This window comes from Egretta garzetta, unplaced genomic scaffold (genome assembly GCF_000687185.1).
Source record: "Egretta garzetta isolate BGI_Z169 unplaced genomic scaffold, ASM68718v1 scaffold190, whole genome shotgun sequence".
Taxonomy (NCBI): domain Eukaryota; kingdom Metazoa; phylum Chordata; class Aves; order Pelecaniformes; family Ardeidae; genus Egretta; species Egretta garzetta.
This window is the reverse complement of record NW_009258272.1, coordinates 462113-472569: the sequence shown is the minus strand read 5'-3', so window position 1 is coordinate 472569 and position 10457 is coordinate 462113. Positions and strand designations below refer to the sequence as shown.

General features: G+C 38.2%; 1 protein-coding gene across 5 annotated transcripts in view; it reads left to right on the top strand.

The window, feature by feature from the left end:
- The window catches only part of SPTAN1 (spectrin alpha, non-erythrocytic 1), a 49604-nt gene that overhangs the window by 28691 nt on the left and 10456 nt on the right, over positions 1-10457 (top strand). For 3 of the 5 annotated variants that reach the window (XM_009634701.2, XM_035890245.1, XM_009634689.2), the window contains 16 exons: positions 1537-1584; positions 2220-2311; positions 2705-2849; positions 2969-3150; positions 3334-3433; positions 3571-3768; positions 3892-4038; positions 4588-4691; positions 4829-4991; positions 5468-5482; positions 7264-7395; positions 7735-7872; positions 8242-8346; positions 8568-8776; positions 9613-9733; positions 9884-10005. In XM_009634701.2, the coding sequence (XP_009632996.2) occupies positions 1537-1584; positions 2220-2311; positions 2705-2849; positions 2969-3150; positions 3334-3433; positions 3571-3768; positions 3892-4038; positions 4588-4691; positions 4829-4991; positions 5468-5482; positions 7264-7395; positions 7735-7872; positions 8242-8346; positions 8568-8776; positions 9613-9733; positions 9884-10005 (2021 nt within the window). The remainder of the gene's footprint in view (positions 1-1536; positions 1585-2219; positions 2312-2704; positions 2850-2968; positions 3151-3333; positions 3434-3570; positions 3769-3891; positions 4039-4587; positions 4692-4828; positions 4992-5467; positions 5483-7263; positions 7396-7734; positions 7873-8241; positions 8347-8567; positions 8777-9612; positions 9734-9883; positions 10006-10457) is intronic. The other 2 variants (XM_009634709.2, XM_009634695.2) reach the window with 1 other exon arrangement.

Genomic DNA, 10457 nt, shown 5'->3' with positions numbered 1-10457 from the left:
GTTGCATACAGATTCTCTCAATGTATAAAGATGTCGTATAGGTGCTACTCTTCGTTTTAACAACAAAAGCCATCTAGGCAAAGTCAAGTAACTATTTCAGCTTTCTACTTGCAGGTATGATTATGAGAATAACTGAGATAGCTTTCCAATAGAATTGCTCTAGCCATAGAAATTCCTGACAGTCTGTTTTTTACCACTGCTACAAAACTCTGTTTTGTTTTGAGCTTGTTCTATAAGACTGATTCCAGTTATTATACCAATGTTTTTAGTTTCCACAGGTGTGAAATAGTCCCTGTTCACTTAGCAGGCATTCTTTTTTTATGTAGCCAGCAGAAAGAAATGTTTTTATTCCTGAAAGTCAAAGCCATTTATGTCAGTATCCCTTTAGTAATGAATATGTTGTATGTATATAGCAGTATCTTCTTCCATTATTCATCTCCAGCTCATTTTCTACAACAGTTAGAAGAAGCCTTTCTCCATTCGTTAGTGGCTTACAATGGAATAGCTGTCACCTGCTGATGCACAAAAATATCTTGAATATTTTTGACATATTCAACATTGTACTTTGCTCTAGTATTTCATTCCCATGTTTCATGTCTTAGATCCACGCTCTTAAGCTTAAAGCTGCTTGTACATCTTTTAAGTTGTGTGAATGGTGGAAAACCAGATAAATATACAATATTTTGACAGTATTGTAGAAAATGCAGCCATGTCAACAAGAATTGGTGAATTTTTTGCACAGATTGTAGACGTGTATGTTGAATCTTGAGTCTCATAGTAACTTAGCAAACTTTGCAAGTAACCCACCATTGTCAGAAAAGTAGATTGCATGTTGAAGAGAATTGGTTGTCATTTTTCTAATTGGCCTTCAGCAATTTTGATGATGTTCTAGAAAAATCTGAATTAACTGTTAAGCTGATTCTGCCAAAATCTCAGCCAAGAGTTGAACCATTCAGGTTATTTCCTTCTTTTTTTTTTTTTTTGGTCCCCATGACTTAAGGATTGGTTTGGGGTGGGTTTTTTTTTTTTGTTTGTTGGGTTGTTTTTTTTAATTCACTTACTGAATGTTGACGTTACATTTTCTTTTTTCTGTCCTTATTAAGACTACTATTATTTGTTTCAATTTGCACTAACATGATAGTACTCACTTGCAAATTTCTAACTGTTCTTACTCTGATCTATAATGCCTTGCATATTGCAACTAATTATTCTTAGTTGCTTTTGTAGTTTACTTGCCTTGATTTGCTTATTGTTTCCTTCTCTCTTTCATCTTAAACAACACTGTATTCAAAACACTGTTCTAAAGAAGTGTATAAGAATTAAAGAATTCAACAATTTTCATTGAAACCTTTAAAATCTAGGGTGTTTCTCTCTTCCTACATTGTGTAGAGTTGTATTTTACAAAGCCTATGTTTTTGACCTGGGCCAAGTCGTTATGGATTTTTAAGGAGGTTTTGTTTCAGTCTGATTTTGGCTCTGATTGGTTAGAATTTACTGTTATGCTACATGTTTTTTTATTTCTGCCTTTTCGTACAGTCTGCACGTTTGATGGTACACACAGTGGCAACCTTTAACTCAATCAAGGTAATAATACAACTTTTTCTGAGCTATTTTAAAAGCTGAGAACATTGTTTCACCTTCCATTTCCATATTCTTTGTATTTTTCATTATTCTTTATAAACTCTTTTGAATGAACTTATTGAAAGAAGCGTTGACATATACAGCATTTGCTTCTCAGGTTGCATCAGTGTCTTACTATATACATGAAATAATTTCTTTATCCATTTCGGGCAAAACCCTTAAAATTATTTTATTTAACTAGGCTACTTGAATTTGTGCATGCTTCTGGAATTAAGCAGAATAAAGTAACCTTCACCTCTAGTGAAAGGCCAGTCTTGACTTTTCATTTATCTTATTGACTACTTGATGTTCATATACTGTAAAAGAAAGAATCTTCCAGCATTACAATCAGTATTCTCAGTAGAGCCCTGAAATAAAGCCCATAAAAATGGAAATGAAGAAGGGGTTGTTGGCATCTTTGCAAATGTCAGCAGAATGAAGAAGGTGCAGATAAGCAGAATGAACAAAATGTTGCTGGATACTGAAGTTTTCTGTTTGACCTCATAAAGCTTCAGTGGGTCCAGCATGAGAATTTCTTGTTTAAACAGAAATGCTATAAAACTGTGGTCTGCAATATCAAATGTTCATTTGTTTTGCAGGAACTGAATGAACGCTGGAGGTCTCTGCAGCAGTTAGCAGAGGAGCGAAGCCAGCTGTTGGGCAGTGCTCACGAAGTCCAGAGATTCCACAGGTGGAGTGTTTGTATTGTATTTGGTCTTAATTCAGTAAAATACTTTGTCTGTAAGAGTTCTGAAACAGTGGGACCTGTTCTAAACGAATCATACTGCGGCCCCCCCACCTTGTTCAGTGGAAGTTGGACCATCAGTAGTCCAACAAGAATTCTTTACATTCTTCCTAGAAAAAGAAAGACTTGTTAACGTAAAAGTACGGAACTGCTGTGGGTTTGGGAGGACTGGACTACTGTCCTATTTTGCCAAAGTTCTCTTGTGTCATCTTGGGAAATAATTTAATAGAACCATCAACTACGTGAGCATCTCTGGAAATCAGCGACCTGCTAGGTAATGGAGATCCTAGTATGCCCTCCATTTTAATTCTCTTTTTGAATTCCCTTCACTCAAATCAGAGATGCTGATGAAACAAAAGAATGGATAGAGGAGAAGAATCAAGCATTAAATACAGACAACTATGGACATGACTTGGCCAGTGTGCAGGCTCTGCAGCGCAAACATGAAGGCTTTGAGAGAGACTTGGCAGCTCTTGGAGACAAGGTGAGATTGTGAGGAGGAGAAAACCAAAAGCTTTCTTCTTTTATCTAGCAGAAATTATTGAACTATAAGAAAACTTCTTTTTGTCTTCATTGTGTTTATTTCCTTTTCTCTAATTCTAGGTGAATTCTCTTGGTGAAACTGCCCAGCGTCTGATCCAGTCACATCCAGAATCTGCTGAAGATCTCCAGGAAAAATGTACTGAGTTGAATCAGGCTTGGAATAGTCTGGGAAAACGTGCTGACCAGCGCAAAGAGAAGCTTGGAGATTCTCATGACCTGCAGCGTTTCCTCAGTGACTTCAGGTAAAGACACTATCCTCCTCCCCACCCTCAGTTTGTCTGTCTGGTATATTATTAGTGAAGTATATATGGCTTATTGTTCCACAGGGATATTTCTAGGGAGGGTTCAGAAAAGGACTCTTTTCCCTGCTCTGACTTATTTCAATGGAGGGAGGGAAAAATGCTCTGTTTAATGTGTGTTCACAGGGACCTTATGTCTTGGATCAATGGAATCCGGGGCCTGGTCTCCTCAGATGAACTTGCAAAGGATGTGACTGGAGCTGAAGCTTTATTGGAAAGGCACCAGGTATGTGAAAGATAAGTGTGTATCGTAAACATCAACAAATGTTTCTTTTTCTGATACTTTCCATTTAGAGTTCCAAAAATAGATCAGTCCCAGCACTGCCGTCTATTTATTTAATAACACATCTCTGTGCTTTGCAGGAACACCGCACTGAAATAGATGCAAGGGCTGGCACTTTCCAGGCATTTGAACAGTTTGGACAGCAGCTTCTGGCTCATGGACACTATGCCAGCCCAGAGATCAAGGAGAAACTGGATATTCTAGATCAAGAACGGGCAGACCTAGAGAAGGCCTGGGTCCAGCGTAGAATGATGCTAGACCAGTGCCTAGAACTACAGGTATTCTGCTTAATTTTTAACAAGAAAAATAATTCCTCCTCTTATAAGAAAGTTTATTCTTTCATAGTGATAAGCAGTGCTCTTGGTCTGTCTTTCTCATGGTTTGGATTTTTTTCTCCCTAGCTGTTTCATCGGGACTGTGAACAAGCTGAGAACTGGATGGCTGCCCGAGAGGCTTTCCTAAATACAGAAGATAAAGGAGACTCCCTAGACAGTGTGGAGGCACTCATCAAGAAACATGAAGATTTTGATAAGGCAATCAACGTCCAGGTGAGGAGCGTAGCTGAAGTAAAGTGAAAATAGCTTTGTTTTTCTTACGCAGATTATTAGCAAAAGTAGTTACTACCACGTATGGCTTCTAAAGTTCAGTTCTAAGTGTTCAGCCATTTGGGATCTGCTGCAGAAGCTTAGAAGTGGCTAATGCAGATGGGGATGTATTCCAGTGCCTACAAACAGTGTAGGAATAGTGGCAAGTATTTGTGTAAATCTCTTACTGATTTGAAATTACTTCTTTTTTTTTTTTTTTTTTACAACAGAAAAAGGTATATTTTCAGTTTCTTGTAACAGAAAGCTGCCTGCTTTTATTGAGAGATCATACTGCTGTAGCTTAAAGTCCAAAAGATACTTTTTTCCTAAATGCCACAGGTGAAAGATGTTCTGAAGTTGAACTCTCCAGTCCTGTAGAAGATAGACTTTATAGTCACATTTACAATAATGTATATTTAAAGAAGAAGAAAAAGTCTTGTTCCATTCCAGGCCCTGCTCGTTACTTAACTTCAAGGAACCACAGTTCTAATCTATGGCTTCTATTTTTAATAGGAAGAGAAAATTGCTGTCTTACAGTCTTTTGCTGACCAGTTGATCTCTGCTGATCATTATGCAAAAGGAGTCATTGCTAACAGACGTAATGAGGTTCTGGACAGGTCAGTATTGCCCTGTTAAATGGGATGCAGATACTGACTGAAAGAGAATGCTCTTTGGCAACATTTTGTAGCTGTTAAACTTGATGCCGTGTGCAGTCCTAGTTTTTCATTCAACGTATGTATTTAATTGCATACAGGTGGCTTCGTCTGAAAGCTCAGATGATTGAAAAGAGATCGAAGCTAGGAGAATCTCAGACACTCCAGCAGTTCAGTCGTGATGTGGATGAAATAGAAGCTTGGATCAGTGAAAAGCTCCAAACTGCAAGTGATGAGTCATATAAGGATCCCACAAATATCCAGGTGAATGTGATTCTCAGCTCAAAAATCAAAATCTAATGTTTAACTCTGCAAAGCATACTCTGGTTTGACAAAGTATGCTCAGGACTTCTTGTTCAGTGATAACAGAATTATACACCATGTTGGATGTGGTCTCTGTTGAACAAGGAGAAAATGGAAGCTATATTATTCATGAAAGGAGACCCAAAATAGAGCTCACTTGGTAATTATTGATGCATATAATTAATATGTGGTATCTGCAGCAGCACGTTTCATGAAGAAACCCTTGAGCAGCCATTCTGTCTTTCTCCCAGCATCCAGATAATAAAATGAGGAAATGGAGCTCTTGGGTCTCATCTCTGTCTTAAGTTCTAAAATATGAAGTCTCATTTATTTTTCAGTATTAAGGAATAATTAATTGAAGTTACCTCTTATGTTTTAATACTGTTTTATGAAGTAGTATGAGTGCACTGAACTACTTCTCTCAATCTGTTTTATAGCTTTCCAAACTGCTGGTAAGTAGTTTGGACTAGCCCTGGTATGTGAATTTATTTTCTTTGTATAGCTTACGTGTGAGCACAAGGTCTGGTTGCAGTCTGTTGCTCCATCCATCAGTTCATGCAATCTCTTTGTTTTCTGTTAGTACTTGACCTACATCCAGGTACAGCTATTGATCTTCATGTTATGGGTGTGGCTTTTTTGTTAATGGCTATTCAGCATCACTTATTTATGTATTTGTTTTGCAGGTGTTCTGCATGATCTGTTTAATTTGTGGTGCATTAGTGGTGGGATTTTTTTAGGAGTTAGCCCATGGGAAAAATGGGTTCTAACCTCCTTTTTCAGAAATTTGACTATTGGGCCTGTCATCCTCCTGTCTGGATCTAGAGTGGTGATTTAACACGAACATTACGCCAACTCTGTTAGCTTGCATTTGTAGAGTCAAGTGCTGAAGATGGAGGATTCAATAAAATGATAGACCAATATGGCTTAGTTCTTGCAGCAGTAGCATAGAAGGCAATAATATAGAAGGAACGCTCCAGAAAAAGATACGTACCAGGCGGAAAGCTGACAGGACTTGTAAGAATCTGAGAAGTGGAGTTAAATGAGGATATACAGAAGGAGAAGACAGAACAAAGAAAAGGGAAGCTAGTAGAGTAAGAAAGGAACGAATCATTGTTTGTCACTTTAGGCTGTGTTACATTAAATTTTTTTTTTTTTTTTTTTTTTTTTTACTTGAAAAACTCAGAATTTTATATTAAACCAAAAAGCCTTGTCTGGGGTTTGTTGTCATGGTAATTATATGGAGATATGGAATTGTCAGCTTTTTAATTGAATTTTACAGGTTGGTAGATCTGGCTTTGAAGGATATGTTTTTATCATCTCAGCATTCAGGATTAACAGTTCCCAAAATAAAGCAGTTCATGCAGAATTTCTCATGCCAGTGCTATAATATTTGCCATCTTTTATTTTTAATCTAACATTTCCTTTCATTCCATTCTCCCAGGGCATTGCATACCCATGTCCAATGTTACTAGCATTTCCAGTTAATGCTTGTGAATTCTGTCTTGTCATTTTTGTGCTATTGTTATCTTCCTGGTGGGTGGATGGATCATGTATGTATGAGAGAGAGCTGCACACTTCCTCCCACACCAAGGCTCCTGTTGTTCTCATGGTGCTTTCAGCTCAGCAGAGAAAAATTTTTAACAAATAATTCAGTTATTTTTATAGACCTTTTTGGTGGTTAGTTCATTATTTTAATACATACTGTGGCCATGTATGACTTCAGCTAACATCAAAACTGTGCAGGAAGCAGATAGGCTGCAGCAGCGACGTCTCTTAATTATCTATAGATTAGGAAGGGAAATAGAAAATTATGAAACTACTGTAGGAGTAGAAGGGATGATATATGTGCTTCTGCTTAGGGAAGTGTAATTTTAATTGCTGCTTTTTAAAGGTGATGGCATTAAAAACGAGAAAGCTTTCCTTGAGTAACAGCTAAGCTTAATGCAAGGGACGTTGCACTGGCATCTGTAAAATGCAGATGATGTTGCCTGAGTTGTACATATCAGCTCGTGGACAGTTTTGCTAGGCCAAAGCTTGGTGGCTACTCAGATTAATGAGAGTTACTATCTGAGTGAGCAGTAAGTATTCTTACTGAGAGAGATCTTCCTTAGATCAGGCTATGTAGAAACCTTTTTATGTATCTAGATAACTCTTGTGCTCTCCTTTCAGCCCATGAGAACAATTTAGGAGCTCTTTGTCCAGTCTGTAACAGTTTTGCTTTTGTCATATTCAGAGCAAACATCAGAAGCACCAAGCTTTTGAAGCTGAGCTCCATGCCAATGCAGATCGGATCCGTGGAGTCATTGATATGGGGAACTCGCTGATTGAAAGAGGAGCATGCGCTGGCAGTGAGGATGCTGTGAAGGTAGGTACAAGTCCTAGAAGATTTGCTTAGTTTTTGCTTTGAGAAGTGTTTGGATAATTGGGGGAGGAGGCTGTCCCTGAAAAACAGATCTTGTTTTATACAAGTTTTTCTGTTTCAACTATGCAGTGGAAATCGGGGTAATGATCCTGCTTCATGCTCAAGAGTGAGAATTTTTAGGAGGTAAAAGTTGAACTGAATTGTAGCTAGGCAGCATGAAATAGTGACTGTGTAACTTGCATATCTGGAATCAGCAGACAAACTTGTACCTTATTCTGGTTCTGTGTTTATTGGAACTTACATTTTTAGGTTGTAGCATTTATCTCTTCCATTTTCTAACAGGCACGCCTAGCTGCCCTGGCTGACCAATGGCAATTCCTGGTACAGAAATCAGCAGAGAAGAGTCAGAAACTGAAAGAAGCTAATAAGCAACAGAATTTCAATACTGGAATCAAGGACTTTGATTTCTGGCTTTCAGAGGTAACAGAGATTGGGATTATTTACTTGCAAGACTCGTTTTTCTAATTTTTGTTATTCCCTTTGCTCATGTTAGATTTTATGGAGCGCAATCCACCTTTGAGCAAGTCTAGGTTTATTGGAAAAAATCTTTATTACAACTAAAAATCTTGTGGATGTTTTTATGTTACTATTTATAAACAGTAAGGTGAGAAGAAGCGTATTTGCATAGAATCTGTTAGAAATTGAACCAGGTGATGAGGCAGAGGTTTATCCACACTGTAGAAAATTGAGAAGAGAATTAATTTGCTCAGTTTTGAGGTTATTGTGATTTCAAGGGGACTGTGAAAACACAACTCATTCTCCATCCCGTTTTTCCTTCCCCACCCCCAGGTGGAGGCTTTGTTGGCATCGGAAGACTATGGGAAGGACTTGGCATCAGTTAACAACCTTCTGAAGAAACACCAACTACTGGAAGCTGATATATCTGCTCATGAGGTATCGCTTTCTCTTTTAGTTTTGGAAGATAAATCACAATAATCATCAAATTCTACAGATACCACTTCAGTACATGCTGCAGTCATACACTTGTTGAAACATGTTTTCTTAATAAAAACTGTGACTCTGTACAGCAGTCAGATTATTATTTTTATACTGACATAACAAACACAGAAGTGAGAGCCAAGCAATTCACGTGCTTTTTCCACTCATTTTTCCAGGATCGTCTGAAGGACCTGAACAGTCAGGCTGACAGTCTAATGACCAGCAGTGCTTTTGATACATCCCAAGTAAAGGATAAACGTGAGACCATTAATGGGCGCTTTCAGAGAATTAAGAGTATGGCAGCTGCCCGCCGTGCAAAGCTGAATGAATCCCACCGTTTGCATCAGTTTTTCCGTGATATGGATGATGAGGAGTCCTGGATCAAGTGTGTATTTTTGAAGTTCTAGGCTCTGGTGTTGGGGGCATGTGCTTACTACCAGCTTGCTAACAATATTCATAGTCTGTAGTATTGTTTTATAACTTGCCTTTTCCCCAAGTACGTGTCTCTACATGAAATCATCTTTGCCCCCCCTGTCAAGGCAAACGATATTCAAAAGGCCTCAGCACTAGCTTGGGTGTGGCTTCTTATCTACAGTTTTCTTTGGTCAAACCCCAAGAAGGAAAGCTCTGTATTGGAAAAAGTAATGCTGTTTAGACCTGATAGCTGAAAATTGACTACTCTTTCTGGAAAAGTTCCTAGCAAAAATTCAAACCTTACTTTTTCAGTCTGAAGTATTTTTTTTCTGTTCTAGCCAGTTGCAGTGATTAATCAAATGTTCTTTCCATATTGCTGTTAGTATCTTGGGAGGAGAGAAATAACTGAGCCTGACTGAAATAATTCAAATTAGAGCACTCTTTTTGTCATGCTTATAAAATAAAAAAATAAAATTAGACAACAGCAGGTAAATTTTACAAAAGGTACCTGTCTTCTTAGAAAGAAAACAGCACAGAGAAACTCCATCCTTCAGAGATAAATGATAGGCCCTCTATCACCTTCTTTCTTTCCCCCACATATTACTCCTGAATCTGCTGCCAGGAGCTAGCTGCTGTTTGCTGATAACTCATGTAGACAATTTTTTACATCCAAGATTTTTGTACTGTGAGGAGCATTTCCTTACTTGCAGTGGGTTTGTTTGGTTGTTTGTTTTTTTTTTTTCTTTTGTCAGGTTTGACCTATAGAAATAATTTTCAAATTTTATCTTTCTTCTCTCTTGAACTTAGAGAGAAGAAACTGTTGGTTAGCTCAGAGGACTATGGCAGAGACCTAACCGGTGTGCAGAACCTTAGGAAAAAACACAAGCGCTTAGAAGCAGAATTAGCTGCCCATGAGCCTGCTATCCAGGTAAATGCCTTTCTCCTTGACAGATTTCTCTATAAGCAACACCTTTCACACTTCTGGCAAATATGAAAGCCAGTTTGCTGGAATCCAAATAGAATGCATAGGAAGAGAATAAGTGATGTTGCATTAACTGTGTGTTTCTCTGCTTTGCAGGGCGTTCTAGACATGGGTAAGAAGCTTTCAGATGATAACACAATTGGAAAGGAGGAGATACAGCAGAGACTGGCTCAGTTTGTGGATCACTGGAAAGAGTTAAAACAGTTGGCCGCTGCTAGGTGTGTGAGATGTTTTTGTAAAGTTCAGTATTAATTAAAACATGTACATGGACTTGTAATGACCAGATTTACTGAATTTCAGGGGGTTAGGTATGGGTCAGTAGTCAGTAATATGATGTGATAGCACGTGTCACTGATGACGCACTCGTAGAGACTATTGAAGAGTTTTAGTGATAATGCTCCTCAGTAGAAACATGAGTCTCTTTTTGAGGTGTGCTGTGTTTAGCCTTTTCTTGCACCAGTTGGAAACTATAGACTTGAAATTAACTGAATTTAATCCACTGCCAGGATGTTTGTCTGAATAGAAGCTATTAGGAAAAAATGATTCATTTTTGTCCTTCAGTAGCTGCAGGCTTTGTGACCCAGTGAATTTTTAGAGCTGTAGACACTGCAGTCTGCTGCTGGAGAAGTGCGGTGTGAATGGTTGTGTGGTTAGGGTTCGGCCTCTGTAC